At 41.6% G+C, this 24,692-nt stretch overlaps 1 protein-coding gene across 1 annotated transcript in view; it reads right to left on the bottom strand.

The window, feature by feature from the left end:
* The window catches only part of GRIK3 (glutamate ionotropic receptor kainate type subunit 3), a 379,534-nt gene that overhangs the window by 142,627 nt on the left and 212,215 nt on the right, over positions 1–24,692 (bottom strand). The window contains exons 6-7 of the mRNA XM_069972662.1: positions 11,141–11,314; positions 4,087–4,230 (exon numbers count right to left, since the gene is read on the bottom strand). Coding sequence (XP_069828763.1) covers positions 4,087–4,230; positions 11,141–11,314 — 318 coding nt within the window. The remainder of the gene's footprint in view (positions 1–4,086; positions 4,231–11,140; positions 11,315–24,692) is intronic.

Consider the following 24,692-nt stretch of genomic DNA (forward strand, 5'->3'; position numbering starts at 1 on the left):
ATTAGGCAGGTCGAACAATCCAAGTTTGCAACACTCGGTAAAGACAGGGATCAGGCAATAATCATAATATAAGCAACAGACATAGGTCAAAATTAGGGATGGTCCGAATCTTCCGAGGTTTGGGTTCGTATGATTCCCGCTGTCCCGCAGCAGGTGGATACAGCGGGAGGACCTCCTGGAAAACTGGGATACAGCCTATGGCTATGGCTGTATCCCAGTTTTCCAGGCGGTCCTCCCGCTGTATCCGCCCTCTCCACGGAGCCGCCAGGCAGCGGGAATTATTGCAGAGAGTTCGGGTTAATACGAACCCGAACCGAAACAGGTTCGGACCATCCCTATTCATAATCCACAGAGAGGCAGCAGAATAGCAGATAGATACGTACACTTTGAATGCAAAAATCCAACAATGCTCAGGCAAGGGAATGGGGAGGTGGCGCTTATTTAAATAGGTGCAGGTGGCTATGGATTGGCAGATGGTACTAGAGTAGCAGGTGGATACAGGCTGGCCCTCTAAATCCAGAGCAGTTGGCTGCCTGTATACCCTATTGGCCAAATGTGTCGTTACAGCAGGAGGAGGCCTGGAGACATGAGCATCCACAGCACGAGCATGAAGAACAGTATAGGAGCAGACAGGAAGGTACTGCCAACAGTTATTCTTTTGACACCCGTGAGGGGTTTGACAAATGTGGCACAGGCGTTACCCCCTCGCCATGCTTACACTGCATTCTGATACCACTGCACATATGCAGGGTTTCATAAAGGCTTGTCACTGGAAGCTGAGCCCCATCTGTCTATTACACAGGGAGAGGGGGGAGAATTAGAACAGGGAAGTGATGCAATCTAAGAGCATTCCCGACCCTGGACAAGCCACGGACAGCTACATACATGGAGGTAACACTTGCATTCTTTTCTTGACATTATAACAATGTTGGCTTTAGAAATGAATGTCCAGTTGACAGATTCACTTCAATGTAAGTGGAGTGGAATTCTAATCAGACATTAGGCTGCTAGTTAGTCGAGTAGAAATTGAGTAAAAATAAAGTTACGGCCGGATTAGTAAGTGAATTTCACATTCTCCACACATTATAGACCCTGCTGTGAATATAGGCTGCCATTTTGGAAGTCTATATCCTGCCAACGCACTGCAGCCGCAGGCAATAATACTCTTCTAAGAGATCTGTATTGCCCTATATTTCTAATACTTGTAATCTGGCAGAGCCTTAAGGAACAATGCAGAAATGTGGAAATTCCCTGAAGCCTTGATAGCTATTACTGGACCATTATCTTTCCAATATACCAATAAGAAAAATTACATGAGGAATGTGATAGTTACATTTATCTATCTATCTATCTATCTATCTATCTATCTCCTATCTATCTATCTATCTATCTATCTCCTATCTCTCTCTCTATATATCTATCTATCTATCTATCTATCTATCTATCTCCTATCTATCTATCTATCTATTATCTATCTATCTGTGAAAGATAATTCAGCAGCACTCTAGGGTTAGCAGGTGGTGCCAGCGAATCAAATCCTGACCAAGGACGTAGTAAATATGAAGTAGATACTCCACAGCACTCAGGTATAACGTGGTGCTTGAAGATGGCGAAGTTTGTTCGCTGAAACGTTGCTCCTTGGTATTTTGTGTGCTGCACTGAATTGTAAAGATGAGCAAACTTTTCAACAAATTTCCGGATTTTTTTGAAAAGTTCAGATTTCTTCGGATTTCATAGTTTAAAGCATCTATATGATATGGGGGTAGTGTATTTGGTTAAATTTACGGCTCTACATGTCAGTAACATCATTATCTTTTGAATATCTCAAAGTAAATTTTTTTTTTAGACTTCAATATTCCCCATTACAGGGTCTATGCAGGAAATTCCCCATTACAAGGTCTATGCAGGAAAAAGGTTTTATTCTACACACATGCACGAGGTATATATTTCTGCCTCAGGAAAACACCTATGTCATATACACTCTCGCAAGGGTCCAACTATAGTACTTGTATATCTGTATAGCACTTATTTTTGGGTTTTATTCTACACACATGCACAAGGTATATATTTGTGCCTCAGGAAAACACACTATGTCATATACACTGTCGCAAGGGTGACAGTATAGTACTTGGATATCTGTATAGCACGTTTTTGTTCTGTGCACCCTTTGCTCTCCTATGCCTAATCTATCTACCTATCTTTCGCCCTCGCTATTTTTTTTCTCAATCACTATATGTTTCTCCTCTCCGCTTTCCTAGTAATCTTTTTGTCTTTGCACAATATCTTCTCAGTGCAGCAGCAGCAGCGTTTTGTCACTGACAAGCTCTGTGCACTGCTAACAGTCTCCTTCCTCTCTCTGTGCAGACTGCATTGTGCGGTCATGTGACCGCTCCTCTTAAAGCAATACCGACGTCACACAGAGGGTTGGGTTATTGCAAAATCCCTGCTGATTGGATGTGTTGCGGGCATCATGGGAAAGCGCTTTTAACGCCCAGAACACTTCCTGCTTTTTAAAATAGCGGCTGCCATTTTAGAAAGCAAGAGAAAATAAATAAATAAATTCGGAGCGGACTCCCAAAATTTTGAATCCGACCGGACTTGGACTTTTGGAAAAATCCGAACTGGATCCCATACCGGCCAAATCGGTTTGCTCATCTCTACTGAATTGTTGAAGATTTGATGGAATAAAAGACAGTGCTGTGGACTATCTATCTATCTATCTATCTATCTCCTATCTATCTATCTATCTATCTATCTATCTATCTATCTATCTATCTATCTGTCTCCCTGTCTGTCTATCTTTTTTTCTCCTAGAAATGTATTTATATGGTTTTACAATGTGCATTAAAATGTTTAGAGTAAGGCTCCATAGACTTCCATTATGAGCCCAAATATTATTTTTTTCCTAACACAGAGCGAGAGTGGACCGTACTACAGTGCATGTCTTCCTCGTTCTCCCGATCAGTAATGGTGTGAGCGCTCAAACCCGGAACAATCAAAACTTTTAACATGTCTCTATAATGTCTCTATGACACGTCAATAGTCAATAGTTTTACCAAATGACATTGACACTTTAAGTGCTGGTGCTGTCAGACTGAGTAGGATTTTTTTTTTTTTTTACAAGGAGAATGAAAAACATCCAGTAGTATTTTTGATCTATAAAATTCCAAGAGGAAAGACACCGCATAAATAAAGAAACATCAGGATTATTATTTCATGGGAAATACAAGTATTCACTGAAACAGGGACATGTCAGAAATATAGAGTACATTCAGTTTACATGCAGCCATATAATACAGCAATACATCCACCATATATATGTTAACTTCCAAAGTCCAATTGTTTAGTCATAGACACATATCCTACTATTCTGCATAATATGTTAATATTTTTTATTTTCCATATTAACTTATTGGAAATGAGCAAGTAGGATTTGCTGTGAATCAGCCAATAATTAGAATCATATACATTGGCCAATTAACAGTCAACCCTAATGGTGCATTTACACAGGCAGATTTATCTGAAAGTTTTGGAAGCCAAAACCAGGAATGGATTTGAAAAAAGGGGAAATCTCAGTCTTTCCTTTATGACCCGTTCCCTGTTTATGGTCTGTTCCTGGCTTTGGCTTCAAAAATCTGTCAGATAAATCTGCCTGTGTAAACGCACCATAACCGTGGCCCAGCGAGCGCAAGGAGGGTAAATTGGGATGCACAGCATATCCACTTATTCCTATTTGGCCAGAGATGGAGGCAATGCATGGAGCAATCCTGCTTATGTTACAGCATCGGGGACTACTGCCTTTGACATCCCTGCTCCTTTCCTCTTTTCTGATTTCCTTGAAATGAATCACACAAAAAAAATCATTAAAAAAATCGATTTTTAATGATTGTTATCTCACACCTATCACTTATTATTTGCAGGGAATTCAAAGCAGAGGAGATGATTTGTGGCGCAGTGCGCAGTTGAGAAACCAGAAGTAAATGTAACTAAATATAACAAAAAAACTTCCTATATATTGAATTATAAGGCATCTTGTCTAAAATGAAGGATTCACATAAAGATTTAATTGATGAACTATTATATTACCTCTTTGATGAAGTTCATAAAGCGGTTTCCAAACCTCCAAGCTTTATGTCGATGGCACTGCAATGAGTTGACCGTCATTTGGGGCGCCCTCTGATAGCAAACCGATACAATATGGACCGCGTCGTATGTCAGAGCAGCATCTGTCTAAAATAAAGGGGAATGGCATTGGGATTGACAAGAATCTCGCAACTATCAACCATATAGGTATAGCATTCATAGAGTTTGTCCAAAAGACAAAATTCAACAACAAACATGGTCGCCCATCCCAGTTGGCAATGATCCAGTCATTTGCTTAATATTTGAACCCCTCACAGGACCCATAATTCTTTGGTTTTTCCATCTAGAGCGCCATCTAAAGGATTCTTTTTATAGAAACTGTTTTAATGACTCCTTTCAATCTACCATACAATATTGGATGAAACCCAAAAAATTATATTTGTGAGGTGAAATAAAATAAAAAAATACCTATATTTCTTTATCTTGTCTAATACTTTAACAGTATTATCTTTTTTTTTTTACAATAAAATATATGCTTAAAATGACCTATAGGGACCCTTATAACGTTTAAATATTTTTAAAGTACTTCCTAGAGACTTTTATAAACAATCATTAGATTGCTTATGCTGGTCAATGCTGTACTATTGCATAGCATTGGACAGTAAGATAGGTGTTCTGCTAGAAGAGTCTGCCTCAGGCACTGCTACACATTGATGAATTTAAGGGGGGTTAATGGTGGAGATCAGCGTGATCGCTGGTTTCGGTCATTGACTGTGAGTACTGGTGGCTGATAGTGATGAAGCGACCTCAGTACCATAGTACTATAGTACTAAACACAGGGTGAACCAAGTCAAAGAAGTACTTTTTAACTTAAAGTGGTACTCCGTCCTGGGGGTATTTTTCAGGTGTGGCTGGGGATGGGGTGGTTATGGACGGCGGAGGTCACTTACCTCCCCGGTTCCAGTGCTGGGTCCTGGATCGCGCCATCCGGTACATCCGTCCCGCGGCCGCTTTCTGGTGTGAGCTGCCGTATGAGATGTGAGGTCTCAAGGCAGCTCAGCCATTCTGCGGCCGTAGCAAAGTCCCGCCTCGGTCACTGAATGGGCTGAGCTGCCTTGAGACGTCTTGTCTCATGCAGCAGCTCACACCAGGAAGCGGCCGAGGGACGGGTGTACCGGGCAGCGAAATCCGGGACCAGCCGCTGGAACGGGGTAGGTACACTACCATTCAAAAGTTTGGGGTCACCCAAACAATTTTGTGTTTTCCATGAAAAGTCACACTTCTTCACCACCATACGTTGTGAAAAGAATAGAAAATAGAGTCAAGACATTGACAAGGTTAGAAATAATGATTTGTATTTGAAATAACATTGTTCTTACATCACACTTTGCTTTCGTCAAAGAATCCTCCTTTTGCAGCAATTCCAGCATTGCACACCTTTGGCATTCTAGCTGTTAATCTGTTGGGGTAAGCTGGAGAAATTGCCCCCCACGCTTTTAGAAGCAGCTCCCACAAGTTGGATTGGTTGGATGGGCACTTCTGGCGTACCATACGGTCCAGCTGCTCCCACAACAGCTCAATGGGGTTCAGATCTGGTGACTGCGCTGGCCACTCCATTACCTATGATAGAATACCAGCTGCTGCTTCTGCTGTAAATAGTTCTTGTACAATTTGGAGGTGTGTTTAGGGTCATTGTCCTGTTGTAGGATGAAATTGGCTCCAACCAAGCGCTGCCCACTGGGTATGGCATGGCGGTGCAGAGTGATAGCCTTCCTTATTCACAATCCCTTTTACCCTGTACAAATCTCCCACCTTACCAGCACCAACCCCAGACCATCACATTACCTCCACCATGCTTAACAGAAGGCATCAGGCATTCTTCCAGCATCTTCTCATTTGTTGTGCGTCTCACACACGTTCTTCTTTGTCATCCAAACACCTCAAACTTGGATTCATCCGTCCACAACACTTTTTTCCAGTCTTCCTCTGTCCAATCTCTGTGTTCTTTTGCCCATCTTAATCTTTTTCTTTTATTGGCCAGTCTCAGATATGGCTTTTTCTTTGCCACTCTGCCCTGAAGCCCAAAATCCCGCAGCCGCCTCTTCACTGTAGATGGTGACACTGGTGTTTTGCGGGTACTATTTAATGAAGATGCCAGTTGGGGACCTGTGAGGCGTCTGTTTCTCAAACTAGAGACTCTAATGTGCTTATCTTCTTGCTTAGTTGTGCAACGCGGCCTCCCAATTCTTTTCCTACTCTGGTTAGAGCCTGTTTGTGCTGTCCTCTGAAGAGAGTAGTACACACCGTTGTAGGAAATCTTCAATTTCTTAGCAATTTCTCACATGGAATAGCCTTCATTTCTAAGAACAAGAATAGACTGTTGAGTTTCAGATGAAAGTTCTCTTTTTCTGGCCATTTTGAGCGTTTAATGGACCCCACAAATGTGATGCTCCAGAAACACAATCTGCTCAAAGGAAGGTCAGTTTTGTAGCTTCTGTAACGAGCTAGAATGTTTTCAGATGTGTTAACATGATTGCACAAGGGTTTTCTAATCATCAATTAGCCTTCTGAGCCAATGAGCAAACACATTGTACCATTAGAACACTGGAGTGATAGTTGCTGGAAATGGGCCTCTATACACCTATGTAGATATTGCACCAAAAACCAGACATTTGCAGCTAGAATAGTCATTTACCACATTAGCAATGTATAGAGTGGATTTGTTTAAAGTTAGGACTAGTTTAAAGTTATCTTCATTGAAAAGTACAGTGCTTTTCCTTCAAAAATAAGGACATTTCAATGTGACCATTATAAGCTTTTAAAAGAAAAAGCACAGTACAGTAACTGCATTAGGAAAATAGTTTAGAGGGTGTTAAAAAAAAATTGCTGTTGGTTTTTACCTGTACAGAAAAATACTTTTTATGGAGCCTCTGGGTAGACCCCGGGATTATTTCCATTGGCTCTCCCAATTTGTAAGTATGCACTATCTTCAGCTACACATGCTCTTATTTGCTTTCTTTATCCTCTTTTCTATATCTTTTTATTTCTTACATTATTTTGTATATGAATTTACTTGGTAATTTTATGTGACGTTTTGTGTTGATAGAAGTTGTATGGATTAGAGATGAGCGTGCTTGGTACTCGTTCGAGTATTAGGGTGTATTAGGTGTATTAGGGTGCTCATTACTCGGATGAGCAATTTGCAAACTCAAGACGATGGCATCTTCCTCTTCCTGCATGTTCGGCGGCTTTTTTTCAGCCAATCATCGTGCAGGAGAGGCTTTGGGAGCTGGTAGCATCACGTGGGAACCCTACATATCGATATCAGCGATTGGCTGGCCAGATCAGATGACCTGGGCATATAAGAATCAGGTCCCGCGATGCTCGCTTCAGATGCAGGCTGGATGAGCATAGGGAGAGAGCTGCTGTCTGTCGAGGAGAGTGTTAGGCAGGGAATTAGTGTGCGGTTAGGCAGGAATTGGACACAAACAGTCCTTCTAACCCAAGAACCCAACAGTCCTTCTAAAGGCTTAGAATTTTTTTAAAAAATGTTTTTGCTACTCTTGGCTGCTGGATTGCACTTGTAGTGCAACTGTCAGTAGTCAATTTGTCCTGATGCTGACATTCTCTTGGCTGGCTGGGATCTGTAGTTCAGCTATACCTATCCTCACTGTGCTGTGTCCTGTGCATGTGGTGTAATAATGGCGATTAGCCAGCCCCAGAGGCGTCCATGCATGCTGTTGCTGCTGTTTCCTGTCCATTTCCGTGGTATTTACATAATTTAATGAGGTTTCCAGGTTTTCAGGCAACCTTCCCTGTGCAAAGCTTTGGTCCCCTGCAAAAATGCTCGAGTTTCCAATTGACTTCAATGGGGTTTATTACTTGAAACGAGCACCCGAGTATCTGGAAATATACGTCTCGAGTATCGAGCACCCAAGCATTTTAGTACTCGCTCATCTCTAGTATGGATTGATAGGGGGATTGAGCATTTTCCTGCGCATGCTATTTGAGCTTTATGTAATATTGACATAAAGCTGATTTCAGTGTCAAAATGTTAATTCCTTGAGTAAACAAATTTAATTATTGAAAGATAAATACTATTCCAAAGAAGCAAAGTTAGGATCAGAGTTAGTGCCATTTCTGAACCTTCTCCAGAACTGCCGCAGTACATTGGCCCAATGACCTGGAACCTCCAAAGCTGCCAATGTATCATCCACAGTGTGTATGTGACCTCCTTATTGCAGGAGCAGATGATGAACAGCACTGGAGGCTAGTGGCATCTGGACTCCGAAGAGGTTGTTATTAGAGGTGGAGCTCACTCCACAGATACAACCACAGGCTACATAGAAAATTGTATGTTTGGAGTTCTCCGAGCAAAAAAGAAAGTTATAAAATACATAGGGTTGCCGAAGGATGTCACAAAGTGAAAAAATAGCTGGAGATAAATTATGGGGTGATGATAATGGCTTACAAAAGGAACAATGTGAAAAAAAAAAAAAAAATTAGCAGAATATCACGGAACACCCTTAAAACTTTTAAGTTAAAAAAAAAAAAAGTTTAGGAAAAAGATCTTTTAAAGTTTTTGGGAAATGCAAGAAAATGCAGCAATGTTTTATTTGTTGGTTTTCCTGTATCTTATATATGAGTATTTGAAACTATATGAATTTCAAGAGGGATAAATTATAAATAGATTAGAGCCTGTTAAGAAGATATCTATGAAGCCAAATTCAGTTCTGTATGGCCATAGAGGATTGTGGGGGTTATCCAGCCTTGGAAAATCATGGCCACTTTCTTCCAAAAACACAACTCTTGTCTCTAGTTTGGGTGGGGTTTTGCAACTCAGTTCCTTTGAAGTGAATTGTAAAACCAGACACAACCTGGACACAAGTGCCATGCGTTTTCTGGAAGATAGTGGCCATGTTTTTTCTAATCTTGGAGTAGTGCAAAGGCAGGTTTCCTTATAACAAGTCTATTGTACATGTTGCCTATATTATTTGTAATTGCATTTGTTACAGGACAGTTGATGTCTATGGACATGCAATGAGTTGCTCTAGAGCTTTTTTTTACAATTTTTTTAAAAATCGCCTTTAGAGGTTTCACCTATGTGCCACGGCGCTGTACTAGCAGATATGCTGTGGTGCTGCTGCTATGTATTCAAGAGTCCCAAACTCTTAGGCTATGTTCACACTGCGTATGATTCCGTCCGTAGTGCGAAACCCGAATATACGCACGTAGTTTTGAGTTGATGCGTTCGCTTGAAAGTATACGATATACGCCCGCACAGTGCACACTACGTATGAGCTTACAGCCGGATCGTATGCGGCGCCGTGAAAAATTAACAAGACCATTATTTAAGGACAGAAATGTTGAAACTCACGGCCGTGGATTTCCATGCGGTCGCGTACGGAGTACTTATTTCAGCCAAATTGAACTTGTTTTTTCGATCCAAAAGGTTCTGTGTGGTTTACGGGGCTGGGCGAAGATTTCAAAGTAAATGACCTGCCTCAGATCGCTTTGAAACAAGCTAGGGAAGCATAACTGTACTACGGGCGTATGTTCGCGGTTCGTACGCATCCAGCCTAATGTCTATTTTTCCCACGCCCGTAGTTTCAGCCGCACATGTACGGCGGCGTACGAAATGCGTCCGGAATCATACGCAGTGTGAACATAGCCTTATACTTTTTTTTTTCGCTGTTCTCCTTGAGTTCAGTGATCACTGTGTTTTGTTGGTTGATTTTTCATTGCCCCAACTAGCCAGAATCCTACCCCACACTGACGAGGGGCAAAAACCCCGAAACGGCTGTCTGTGGGTGGAAGCCTGCCTTTGCAAGCCCTTGTCATGATCGCAATACTCGCACCTTGAGTTAGACATTGACAAAAGGGGCCACCCTGTTGTTTCCCTGTCTATGTTCCAATACTTGCAACCGAGTGGGACTTAAGGGGTTATTTATCAGGGTGGTGTGGTGCTCTCCCCATCATGGAGGCACCCCGTTGGCAACAGGCTAGAGATATCTGGCTATCCCGTGTTTTGAGACTCGTAACTGAGGCTCCACGGACTCTTGTTTTGCATATTTAAATTTTTGGGGGCATCAGTGGAGACTCTTGATTGAGTACTTCATTGAAATTTTTTTCACTGTTCTCCTTGAGTTCAGTGATCACTGTGTTTTGTTGGTTGATTTTTCATTGCCCCAACTAGCCAGAATCCTACCCCACACTGACGAGGGGCAAAAACCCCGAAACGGCTGTCTGTGGGTGGAAGCCTGCCTTTGCAAGCCCTTGTCATGATCGCAATACTCGCACCTTGAGTTAGACATTGACAAAAGGGGCCACCCTGTTGTTTCCCTGTCTATGTTCCAATACTCGCAACCGAGTGGGACTTAAGGGGTTATTTATCAGGGTGGTGTGGTGCTCTCCCCATCATGGAGGCACCCCGTTGGCAACAGGCTAGAGATATCTGGCTATCCCGTGTTTTGAGACTCGTAACTGAGGCTCCACGGACTCTTGTTTTGCATATTTAAATTTTTGGGGGCATCAGTGGAGACTCTTGATTGAGTACTTCATTGGAATTTTTTTCGCTGTTCTCCTTGAGTTCAGTGATCACTGTGTTTTGTTGGTTGTATGTGTAAAGCTGTAGACTAAATATTTAAATTTACATAGAGCCCTACAGCTGTTTGACCTTTGACCTTTTGACCTTCACCAGCACCAGGAGTTACTGAAAGGATTGATGTCTCTCGAACTGTGTAAACTACGTGTCGGTGTAGCAGGCCAGATTAACCCCCGTCCAGATTATACCCGGGTATAGTTTGGCCTAGGCCAGAGTGTACCGCGGGGTATAAAATAGCCTAGACCAGAGTATACCCCGGGTTATAAAATAGCCTAGACCAAACTATACCCCAGTTTGTAACATAGCCTAGGCCAGAGTATACCCATACAGGGCAGAATATATCCATCTAATGTTGAACCAGGCCATAGTCTACCAATACAACAATACAAAATGTTGATAGAAATTATGGATTTAGGTGTATAAAATGTGATCTTAAAGGCTAGTAATGCGTACCGTCATTATTCCATCAAGGAGACCAGTCTCTGGCTTGGGTGGGGCTTGAAGACGTTCCATCGACCACTTATCCACTATGGTGCTCACATAAGGGTTTTCCACATTCAGAATCCGGAAGCCAGTTAGATTCACTCCAGAGTAACGATAAGGTTCAAGATCCAATGCGTACAGGTCCTGTCCAGGAACATAAAGACTTTGTTAAAACCATATCACTGAACAGTGTTTGAATACAGAAATTCATCATCTCTTAACACGTTTTCTGAATCTCCTTATGCACAGAGACCCAAACTTCCGGATTAACAGTGGATCCTGATGCTGATCCAGATGCTGGCTGTTGTGATAGGTATTTTAATGGTTAAAATTATGGGCCAAAATACAGCCAAAAAAGACTTGTTTTTTTTTCTCTCCAAATGGCTGAAAAGACAACTGTGCTCCTAATTTTACTGACGTAAAATAAATAAATATAACGTTTATTTGTAAAAACATTGCAGAAGCAAGATTTGAAAAAAAAAAAAAAAAAAAAAAAAAAAAAGGCAGGGGATGGGGCATGTATATATTGGGATCCCTATAACTGTAGTTAAATGCTTAGTTGTATGTACAGCGTAAAATTGAGCCTAAGGCCATGTTCACACAACGTAAGGTTCGTATAAATCACGGCCATTGTTGTAATTTGCAACAACGGACATGATTTATTCAAACCATACGTTGTCTGTGAATGAATAAAATTCCATCCAGCTGCACAAGAAACTGACATGTCAGCTTTCTGCGGCCGTTATTCATTAAATAGCGGCTGCAGAGAACCTGTCAGTTTACACAATGGAGCATGCTGCTCCGGCCGCATGCTCCATTGCATGCAGCGGTGAATTTGGATTTAGCAGAATTGAAGATTATCTGGCAGGGATGATCTTCAGCAACACCGGCCGTTCTGTGATCTGGGTCACAGAACGGACAGTGTTTTACAAAGTGTGAAGCCTTAGGCTATGTTCACACTTCATATGAGATTGGCCGTTCCGTGACCCGGCCGGGTGACAGAACGACCAGTCTCTGGCCGTATCATCCCGGCCGGTACTTAAGTACCAGCTGGATGATCTTTCTGGCCGCAGAGCTCTGATGCGGGCGCATTAGCACGCGCCCGCATCAGAGCCTCCCATAGAACACAGTGAAGCAAGCGGCCGGAGCCGCTCGCTTCGCTGTGTGAACTGACAGGGGTTTCTACGACATGTCAGTTATTTGCGCCCCCTCGTGGGATCCCGGCCGAAGCATATACGATGTGTATACGCTCCAGCCGGGATCCCATAAAGAAACAGGCAATGTTCACAGGCGCATAAAGTACGGCCGTTGTTGCCGATGGCAACAATGGCCGTGCTTTTACGTTGTGTGAACATAACCTAAAACTGCATAATTGCCTTGCGATAGTCTTCCAGACTCAATGTCAATTGAAAAACCAAATTTCCACATTTTATCATCATGCCATTTTTAGATTCAACATTCTGTGCTGATTAATTTCTCAATATATCTTAATAGCGTTCTGAACTGCATTTTTCTGATACGGCAAAGTCTCCGCTTATCTTCACATAGTGATTGAGTTAAATTGTAAAGTTCTACAGCTGCTTAGAAGTGTACATTGTAAGTTCTACGCATAAATCATAGGCAATGATCACCAAAAATGTTATCCGGTGGCACATTAACCTCCTACACAATGTACAGTGCAGTGTTTAGTTACGACTGCTGTATCGGCTGCAGGAAAAATCACTTTCTTTTTTTTACAATTGAATTGCGGACACCGTTGTGCCAGCAAATCAATTAACCATTAACTACAATGTAAAGTACGGCTGCATTTTACATTGTTTGAACAGCTATTGTTTCCGGACGGTGTCCAGAAATAATAGGAATGCTTATTATTTTAACGTCTGTTTTAAAGAACGGGCATTAAAATAACAATGTCGGAAGACAGCGGGCGGCATTGCTTTGAATTCAATGCAATGCCACTTCTGCAGAATTGATCCTGATTTCATTTCAATCAGTGTCTGTTCTTTTCCAAAAAAGAACGTAGTCGGAACGTAGCCTTTTGGTGATATTTGTTTCCCAATTATACCATACTTTGCATGACTTAATATGTCGAAACTGGTGGCACGTTTTTATTTAAAAGATTTGTTGGAATACCAATTTTATATATAAAACTGCTCCTAGTTTTGTGGACAAAGCAATAAAAAAAAACAAGTACTCACCTACATCTGATCCCCACCAGTGCCATCCCCCCACTACTTGAAGCTTTCTGTTCTTTCTTCCAGCAGGAAGGAAATGCACACATAGGCACATACTGGCTGAGGTAGGTCACCACTTCGATTAGCAACTTGTTTAGAGGGCATTTCCTCTGTGTCATAACAAAGGACATGAAGCACTAAATAGCTATGGTAGGGCAGTTGGTAGAGCACCAGCAGGGTTTGGCCACAGGTAAGTACATGTCGATGCTGGCCAACCTTGTTGTCAAATAAAATCAACATGTTTCTATCCTACCTATTGTTACCCACATGGGAATGGACTGGCAGCCAAGCATACATGCATCCCCTCTGTTCACTCTCTATGGGACTGTAGAATACAGCTGAGCTCTTTTCTCAGGAGTTTTGTTGCGAAATTTGCAAAAAGTGTGTACAAAAAAAACAAAAAAAAACCGACAACAGTCCAAGATAGTGGCCGCACCATTTTTTACACATAGAAAACACAAAAATGGGTATGCATACCTGTCCATGCACCCCTTTGTCCTCCTATGGGTCTCCAGTGTGCCCCACTGATTACAGTGGCCTCCAAATTGCTCAGCCAATCTCACAGGGACAGCGCTGTGACCAGTGAGCAGGCTATTCCTCCCAAGAGTAAAGTGACAGCACTGGCTGCTATATTAAACCTGTCACTGGGCTTTAGATGGTTTCTCTGGATACAAAGTCCAGCTATGTACTGTACATGTCACTGCTACATTCACCTACTGAGAGCTGATCTTCTCTCAGCAGACTCAAAGATCGCCCTGTGCTTGGGCTTATAAAAATTTAGACAAGCCCTAAAGGTTGCTGGGAAAAGTTTCCAAAACAGATGCATGTGCTGAGCATGGTTTGCAGAGTACTTATACAGTACTTGGCGCTATACAAATAAATATTATTATTATTATTTACACAGGATTTAATGTCAGTAGGTTAAGTTGAAAGTAAAGCCTAGTTGATGGCAATGAAGCAGCTGGATGTGCATATAAGTGAGCATAGGGGCGTTGGCAAGTGCTTGGATTTACATAGCTGGGCTTTTACATTCAGGCGGAACACCCCTTGGACTTTTGGAGCTCATTTCCATAATAATAAAAAGACAGGTTTCTTGGCTCTGAAGGGCTGAATCTGTAAAAACAAGGTATGCATGGAATCACTGAGAAGCCCTGTACAAAAATAGACTTAACCATGTGTGACATGCCACCTTAAAATATATATTAAAGGGGTGTTCACAACTGAAAAGGTCATCCTTTGTGCAGCTCAGCAATGTTCATAAGTCGCATAGAGAATAAATGGACCAATGGCCATGCACACACACTTTGCTTCATTTATTTGGAGAACAATTTTCCTTCCAACAGTCAGATCCCCAGCAATCAGTTTATTATGTCCTGACAGGAGACAACATCTAATCAACAAATATTTTTGGATCTAAAAACAAAAGGTGGTTATTCAATTTTAGAGTTAAAAACAAAGACAAAAAATGGTGGCATTCCTTTATAAAATTCAATTATTATTGTACTACAAGCTGGAATACATGCATGCACTTGCATTTTTACTTTTAGCTCCAAGATGGTATTCTATCGTTATAGTGTTTAAAACCCAAGACTAATCTAACAAAGCATATTGGCAAGAACCCAGCTGTGTAGGGTTGCCAGACATAAAGTGGAAGGGTACGGCAAAAAATGCATCTTAATGCATTCTTTGGCTGAGATGGATGTCTGGCTATTGTGTTTAATCACACAAAGATCTGCTGTTTCAGGAAACCTGATGACTAGGAAAGGGACAGGAAACCGTTAACCTCTTCAGGGTATACTGGCCCAGAGATTATAACATCTTTACTTCTTCTTTAAAGTGGCTATCCAGGATTCGAAAATCAGAAACAATTTCTTCTTCTTCAAAAACAAGCAAACACAACCTTTTGCTTTCAGGTTGTGTGCGGTATTATAGCTGAAATCCATTGAAATCAAGGGAGCCAAGATGTAATACCACACACAAGCAGAGGAAGCATAGGGTGCTGTATATGGAAGAAATTAGCTTTTCTTTTTTATTCCTGGATAATCCCTGCGAGATGGACTCAAGAAAGCACCCAGTGCAGTACTCAGCTCTTTCCGGTGGCTCCATAGAGATTGAATAGAGCTGCGGGTCACGTGCTGACCAATGGCTCTATTCAAAAATGGGTCAGGGGTCGATATAGAGATTGCTAACGGGCACGAAGGTTAGGCCCCCTGCAATCTCTTACTTGTCCCTTATTCTCTGGATAGGGAACAAGTAGGTTTTATGTACATAGAGGGACATTCAATAAGTCCAGTGGTTTTTTGCGCCGGGTTTAAAAATGTCCTCGCAGTGCTGAGGCTCTGAGGGTTTATGTAGAGATGCAATGCCTCTAAATTTGTTTAGTCTGAAGAAGAGACGTTTAAGGGGAGATATGATTAATTTATTTATATATATAAATGGCCCCTACAAGAAATATGGGGAAAAGATGTTCCAGGTAAAACCCCCTCAAAGGACAAGGGGGCATTGCCTCCGCCTGAAGAGACAAGGGGGAGCTGCCTCCGCCCGGAGAGACAAGGGGGCACTGCCTCCGCCCAGAGAGACAAGGGGGCGCTGCCTCCACCTGGAGAGACAAGAAGGCACTGCCTCTGCCTGGAGAAAAAAAGGTTCAATCTCCGGAGGCGACAAGCCGTCTTTACAATGAGAACTGTGAATCTGTGGAACAGTCTACCACAGGATCTAGTCACAGCAAAAACAGTAGAAGGCTTCAAAACCAGCCTAGACAAGTTCCTAGACCAAAATAACTTAAATGCATATGTATAGAACCTATCACCCCTCCCCCTTCTCTGTATCCATCCCCACCTTGGTTGAACTTGATGGACATGTGTCTTTTTTCAACCGTATTGACTATGTAACTATGACTATGTAACTATGTCTATAAATCCTGTGCGCACTGGATGCCTGTCCGTGTGCAAAAAGTGAAACCTACGACAGCTGGCATAGGTTACCTTCACAATTTCCACAGGAAAAATGTTAAATTCGGCGCATGCAGAGGCCCCTCCCCCCTCTGCATGATGTCTCACCCCCTGCCCGCCCCTCTGGCACAAGCAGCACAGAGTGCCCACTTGAGAATAAATTATTCTCATTCAAAATTAAATTATAATTAGATTTATGTGCACGTGGGCCCTCTGCGCCAGAAATTTGCCCTTGCACCCCATAATAAATGTTCCCCATAGTGTTTATCCAACATTGGTGACTGTATACTGTACAGTACATTTCTATTATTTAATTTATACAGTTTACATGCTTTAAAGGGGTAATCTGGCCATGTTAAGTGTTTTATTTATTGCTGCCCTCCTGTAGAACATAATAAACATACTGTTCTTTCCTCATCACGCTCCCTGGGGTCCTACTGCTGTGTCTTCATGTCCCCCCCCCCCCCCCCGCTGAACACTCCACCACCATTTCTTCACTCTGTCATTATTTTTAGCAGTGACAGCCCCCTCTGCCGGGCAATGATTTAGGTGGGACAGTGTAGCAGTCAGTGATTGGCTGAGCCGGCTGTCAATGAAGACGGGAGCATTTGGGGGGGGGGACCCGAAGACACCGTAGGACACAAGGGGAGCCTGCAAGTGTGTGTGTAGCGGGGGGCAGCGTCACAGTCAGTGATTGGCTAAAGACAGATGCTTTCGGCTGGGGGACCCGAAGACACTGCAGGACAAGGGGAGCGTGCAAGTGTGTGTGTTTGCGTGTGTGTGGGGGGGGGGGCAAAGTTCTCATGATTGGTGAGGGTACTGGTCTAGACCCCATCTGACCTCTGGAGTGTTGATTGAAGAATAACCCCTTCACCACCAGGCTTCAAGTGCAGGAAATGTATAGGAGGTAATAGTGACACAAATATAAGGGGGTTAACTTTGCTGCCACTATTAATAATAGTTCTTAAGCCTTTTACATATGAGTTATATAGAAATCTTTGTATTCTTCTTACACTCACTGATCTTAGGTTATCTTAGATTATCAGTAAAAGCTAATATAGCATATTCATAACTTAATTTATTTGCTTACAATTTGCCTTGGTGTTGGTGGGGATAAGCCCGTATTTCAAAAGTCATTGAACAGCCATTTGTTGAACACCATCTGCCAGTGTTTGATTCACTGAACTGTATGCAACCTTGGTTTTTGGCAAAAACTTGCATTTTACGGAGCCAAATGTTGACACAAAGTACTGAGTGTTGACTTGGGAGCATTTAGATGCTTTCAGTATAACATAATAGGCCAATTCATTTAGGATCCCCAGGGCCTTGTACCATTGAATCCTAGGAGCACGCCGAACAAGCTAAGAACACAGCCTCAAGGAACTCTGCATTAATACGTCACACATGCAATATATCTGTCACTGTTTACTATAAGCTTTAACAGAGATTATTTATCAATCTATTAATTCACTGAAAGAAAAAAAAAAAAAAAAAGAAATGGAATATTAAAATATATACAGGTTTTAAAACGGCACTGATTTTAAACACCACTGGAATATACGGTGCTATGAAAACTATATTGACCCCGGTTATTACACATTTCTCACATTTTATTATTATGTGAATACTGTATTATTGGACAGCATTCTACAAAACCTACGGATAGCACATTGCACATTGCATTTATTTAAAATGCATACAGTGTATAATATGCTATCAGGTTTAGAAAACAAGGAACAATACATTAAAGAGGGACTCTCAAAACACCAATCTGTTGTCCACTGCCTGTTGTCAGGGGGAATCTGTCTCTAGTAACAGACAGAGCAGGTGAAAATACAGGAAGTGGGGGTGCTATCCACAGGCTGAGCCTGAGGTAGTGAGAGGATCTGGGCTGTGTAACTGCAAACTGAGCAAGTCTGCCTGTTGAGATCAAAAACATTGTTACATAATACTAAATAATAATCCAGTATACCTGCTATTGCGGCAGTGATTAAAGAGACAGTGACCAAAGAAAAAAATCTATTTTAAATTCTAAAAGATGTGTTAAACCCTTGTGCCTAAGAGACCGTATTTCTTCTATATTCCGCAGAAGAAGTCTCTTGAGTGAAAAGTCATGCACCTACATGGTATATCAAATAACTACAAAGAAGTGTGGGGTACCCAGAGCTGATGATAGCATTTCTGCTGCCAAAGCAAGAAACAAAAAAACTAAATGGCTGCTGAAACGCAATAATAAGTACTAACTGAAGTGCCCAATGGGGACGGGGCAATATATACGGGAACATATTCTATGTGTAATGAAGTAGGGACAACTAACAACTAAGGATCAAAGCTCAGTATAAATAGCAGCTGCTGCAGAACATCTTGGAAGGAAACCTGTCAATCACTATTATCATACACTACTGACACAGACATAAGTACCGTACAGTACACACACACACACACACACTGATACACACACTAACATACACACATAGATACAGTCCATACAAACACACTGACACACACACTTCCAGTTCTATCGATGGACACAGTAAATTTCAGGACCTGCAGGTCATGTGACTGAGGTTCTTCAACACTCTCCCTCTGTGAAAGAATAATGGCAGGAGGCTGAATTGCTGCCCCCTTCTTTGCTTGACTTCACCCTGTCTCATAGATAGAGTGGCTCTGGGGGTACCAGAGACATCAACTAGCAATCCACTCTAAACTACTTGTGAGAGTAGTGACAGATTAATTATATATATACAGTATATATATATATATATATATATATATATATATATATATATATATATATATACATATACAGTAGTTATCAGTGTAGCCACAAAGCAAAGCAGCCAAGTTTATGCATGTGACGATAGAAAGCTGCTAATGCAAACCCCATGCTGTGCATTGATAGCTGTGTATAGGATCGCTGTTACACACATTGTATTATCTTGATGTAAAGCGTAATCGCAATGCAAAACATTGTTGACAAAAAGAGTAAAACCGCCGCTTCAGCTCCATTATATATTGTACTACATGCGGCTAAGTATGTGATACAAATCCGGATTTTACAGCCTAACTGCTCTATGATGTACGGTATACCATAAAATCGCGCTGTTTTTGTAGCAACAAAAATGACAGTGTAACATTTGTTTTTGTAAGTGCCTTTAAAAATATTGCGTATGCCCTTAGGATTTAGCAACATTTTGCATTTTTCAGAGGCAAGTGTTAATCTTGGGGGCTAAGCTTTGACTCGGGAGCATTTAGATGCTTACAGTATGAGGTAATAGGCCAATTCATTAGGATCCCCAGGGCCTCGTACCACTGAATCTTAGGCACACGCAGAACAAGCTAAGAACACAGCCTGGAGGAACTCTGCATTATAACATCACCTCTGCAATATATCTGTCACTACTCACCAGTAGCGTTAATAGAGATTTCTTATCTACTCATTTATTACAGATCTCTTCTTACTCTCCCTTTGGGCATACCTACACGTTAAATGCATAAGCCATAATTAATAGAAGGTTTTCCTCGAGCTTAGTGGAATAGATAATAATCAACACAAATTTGTTGGCTGTCGACTTCTAAAATACCTAGAGATTTTTTTTGTTCTTTTTTTTTTTCCCCCTAAGAACTGAACTTCATAAAAATAGATATCAAAAGGCTATTGTGCGGTGAAATGCTCTCAACATTTTTATTCCTATCGTGTGGAGCCAGAAATTAAAAAGGAAATGAAAAATCAGCTACTAAAGGATGAAGTACAAAACAATCAGAGCACAAATGCTTCTGTCTGGCACCATATGCTTCTATGGGCATATACAGTACATAAGAGCGTGTGCCAGAACGGACGGAGATCAGACTAGGAACCTTTACATAAAAGGTAGCCAATATATTGCATGTACTGTATGATTGTAGCAATCTATGCACTGAAAAATTCTACACCATTTATATATATATATATATATATATATATATATATATTAGTAAAAACAAACAAACACATACATATCTAGGTCTCCTGGAGATAGACCTGAGGGGTCTTCTTACTAGTAGTGATGAGCGAACATCCCAATGTTCCGTTCGGATCCCGAACACAAACATAAAAAAAATATATATATCTTGATCGGTTCGTGTTCGACGAACATTCACGAACAAGTAACAAACATACAGTGTAAGTTTTGGTCTACGCACATACGTACAGATTCTCAGGTGCGCAGTTGCGTACTTCGGGAGATAAACGTACACATGTTAGAATATGTTTGAAAATGATTGTTAGAACCATTCCGATCATCCAACAGATTGCTCGTAATCGGCGAACACAAACAATTAGCGTCATGTTCGTACGAGCATATGACCATTTATGAATGTGTTCACTGCATACTACTTGCCGCTCCTCTTCCTCCTTCTGAGACTGACACATCTCGGCAGTGGTGGCATTCTCAGCCAATCACTTAGTGAGGAAAAAAACACCAAACTCCAACAACGGGGATCTAGGCGCAGGTCCGACTAATGGTGATCAGATGAATAATTTCCTCATTATTCCCTTGGTGGAGTTTGGGAGTGGCTGCAGTTCGCAGGTTTATACTTTTCATGCTATTCCGAGAGTTGTGCCTTCTGTTCAGCACAACTCTATCAGGTGAGGGTTACCATATTCTATCCCTTCACCCCTTTTAGTCCAGCTGATCCGCGCCATGGAGCGATGTCCTTTGTTTTTCTTTTAATCACTTAGTGAGGCAGGCTGTCACTGATATCTGTCTCAGAAGTAGCAATAAGACTGATGAGTGGGGAGCCAGAAGACATCACAGGGAAAACCCTCTCTATGCCCCCACATGGTAGTTAGGTCCAACTGTCTCCCTATATAATATTTAGACCTCTCTGTGCCCCAGATAACAGTTAGTCCCCTCTTTCTCCATACAGTAGTTAGACCATCTGTGCCCCCATATAGTAGTTAGGTCTCTGTGCTGTTGTATAATAGGTAGATCCCTCCTTCTGTGCCTCAATATATTGGAGGCACTTTCTGTGCCCCCATATTGTACTTAGGTTTTCCCTGTGCCCCAAATAGCAATTAAGGCCCTCTTTGCCTCCAAATAATATAGATAACCTTTGTGCTTCCACATAATAGTTAAGTCCCCCAGACCCCATATAGCGGTTAAGCCACTCTGCACCTCTATATATTAGTCAGGACTATTCATATAGTAGTTAGGCCTCCCTATGCAGGTAGTGGGGCAGTGAATGGCTCCTCACTCTGCCAATCCCAGCCACACATTTAACTGCAAACGCTCATCAGGAACACGTACAATTAAAGAGCCACTAATTAACACAATGTGGGAGGGGGCCCGGTATGAGCATGTATAAAAATGACAACGTAACACGGCATAATATAAAGTATTTAACAATGCATTTGGTTAGGAAAGATGTTTAACGCAGATATAACCAACCTATAATCAGAAATGCTCAAGCAGCTAGAGCTTGGGTAACAATCAAGCGTGTGCACATTATCTATAATACTGACAGTCAGCATCAAGTCATTGATGTCTCCACAGGAGATGGATTTCTGTGCTGCGTTTGAGCACGGATATGATAGAACATTGAGTCCATATGGCGCTCTGTCGTAAGTCATTAGGTGCATTTATCAAACACTCAGTAGTCTGGTTTAGGGTTTTTTTGTGAACATATTTCAATCTATCTATCATCTAATATAGAAAAGAGCTATAAACATTATACAGTGGTGAGAAAGTATTAACCCCCCTTCTAGGAGTCCTATATCTAAATAGACTTCTTATTAAAATGGATTAAGACATTACTTGTTCTCACGCTCTATGGTTCTCAACATGGTACAATAAATGAGTTTGAAAGCATCCATCAGATGTACAGTATACACCAGGAGAAGCTCCCGACACACAGTATGCTTCAAAGTGTCACTGTTGTTTACTTTTTTTTTTTTTTGCAGAAATCAATAGGGTGATTTTAAGAAACTTTGTAATTGGGTTTATTAGCCGAAAAATGCATTTTTATAATTAAAAAGCAGTTTGAAGCTCTCCCCCTGTCTTCGTGGTTCTCTTACCGAGAGGGGAGGGGGAGAAGTACCAAAACAGGACAACAAAGAGTTAATTTACAGCTGCATCATCGGGCTATCTCCTCTGAAGTCAGCACTGACCTCTCTGACCTCTGAATACCAGCTTTCACACAGCTGTGAAATCCTTTGTTCTCTGCTCTCTGCTGGCGACTTTTTCCCCCTCCCCCCTCTCCTCTCCATAGATTAGACAGGGCTTGACTGATGTAAAAGAGTCGAGATTTTCTGATATTGAGCAGTGGATGAGAGAGAGGAGGGGGGGGGGGGGGCTAGGGAAAGTCTTTTTGAATGCAGATAATGGCAGATTTTCCTAATAAACCCAATTATAAAGTTTCTTAAAATCATCTGTACTATTGATTTCTGCAAATAAATAAATAAATAAATAAAAAATACGGACACTTTGGGTTGGTGTTGCAGGCAGGGGGAGCTGAGTAGCTAGAAGAGCTGGCTTGTCCATCACTTCGTCCTCCGTACTGTCATGGCCTTCAGTATATGAGTGGTCAAGGACCTTGTCATCATTGATTTGGCTCTAGTACCAGTCAACCCTTTACTTTATCTGATAAAATCCCATGGATTTTATTGTGTGACTGGACTTGGAACTTAAATTAATGGAGAGGAATTGTTTTGGGATGATCACACATTTTAAACACATGGTTTTAGATAACCTAGGGAAAGGACCCTGTCTTATTTGTATATTAATTTCAAATATTTTTCCTACCCCATTTGTTACTTATCCTTACCCCAGTTGTTACCTATGCATATGCCTGTTGTAATCCTCTTTTTACCTTATTTTACAGACCTATGCCCCTTTCTGGTGGCAAAACCTGATTTTGGTTGCATTTGCCGCCCTTTACCGCCATTGTACAGCCATTTTTTTGTAGCCCAAAGTTAGAGTCTCTATTGACTTCGATGGGGTTTGGGTCCATGCGAGAGTTCATGTAGAAGTCTAGGTCAGTGAGCAAACTTTTTTTATATCGAAACTGAGCAAACCCGAATATTCATGGGCTTGCTCATTACTACTAGTAACCAATTTAGTGCAGAATATTTAGAGAGTTACCGGCTTGAGATACTTTCTAAAATCAGTTTATTTCTCTCTGAAATTCAAGCTTGAGACAATGGCCACTAGGGGTCTTATCAAAGAGATATCCGCAATCTACTATAATATTTCAGCTTTACCAGCAAGAGATAGAATAGAAAAAGTCTGGGTAGACCGAGGTTTTCTTGTTCAAACTCTTTGATGGCTTTAACAGTCACTATGGCAAGCATCTGAAAACACATCTACATGTGAAATAAAACTTTTTATACAATACTACTGGCAAGCTGGACCCTTGGAGGGAAAGGTCACAGCCAGCATACTGCTGCAAATGTTTGTGTAGTAACAGTAACACTTTACAGCTATACTTACTCTATCCAGGTCCAGTCTCCTGAAGGCAGCTATATAACAGCTATACTTATTGTATCCAGGGCCAGCCTCCTGAAGGCAGTTATATAACAGCTATACTTACTCTATCCAGGTCCAGTCTCCTGAAGGCAGCTATATAACAGCTATACCTGTATCAGAATCCAGTTTCCTGAAGGCAGCTATATAACAGCTATACCTGTATCAGAATCCAGTCTCCTGAAGGCTGCTATATAACAGCTATACTTACTTGTATCAGGGTCCAGTTTCCTGAAGGCAGCTATATAATAGCTATACTTACTGTATCCAGGTCCAGACTCCTGAAGACAGCTATGTAACAGCTATACTTACTTGTATCAAGGTCTGGTCTCCTGAAGGCACCTTTATAACAGCTATACTTACTGTATCCAGGTCCAGTCTCCTGAAGGCAGCTATATAACAGCTATACTTACTGTATCCAGGTCCATTCTCATGAAGGGAGCTATATAACAGCTCTACTTACTGTATCCAATCTAGTCTCCAGAAGCTTTTTAGTCTTGTGCTGGTTAAAAAAAAAAGAGACTAAACACATGAAGTCTCGACCAGTACAGAGAGTCACAGTTTCATCTGTTCATCAATAAAATGACTGCCTTCTCTGTAAGCACAGATAACTGGGACTTCCTGTGTTTAGTGTCTCCTCCCCCCCCCCCCCAAAAAAAAAAAGATAACTTAAAAAAATAATGAGAGTCCTTCTATAACTCTTACTGGTATATTAGCTCTATTAACCCCTAGACGACCTAGGACGTACTGGTACATCCTGGAAGTCTGTCCCTCGACGACCCTAGAGGTTCCGGTACGTCCTGAGCTATGAAGCGCACTCCGGAGCGGAGCGCGC

The sequence above is a fragment of the Dendropsophus ebraccatus genome, chromosome 5, assembly GCF_027789765.1.
Source record: "Dendropsophus ebraccatus isolate aDenEbr1 chromosome 5, aDenEbr1.pat, whole genome shotgun sequence".
Classification (NCBI taxonomy): domain Eukaryota; kingdom Metazoa; phylum Chordata; class Amphibia; order Anura; family Hylidae; genus Dendropsophus; species Dendropsophus ebraccatus.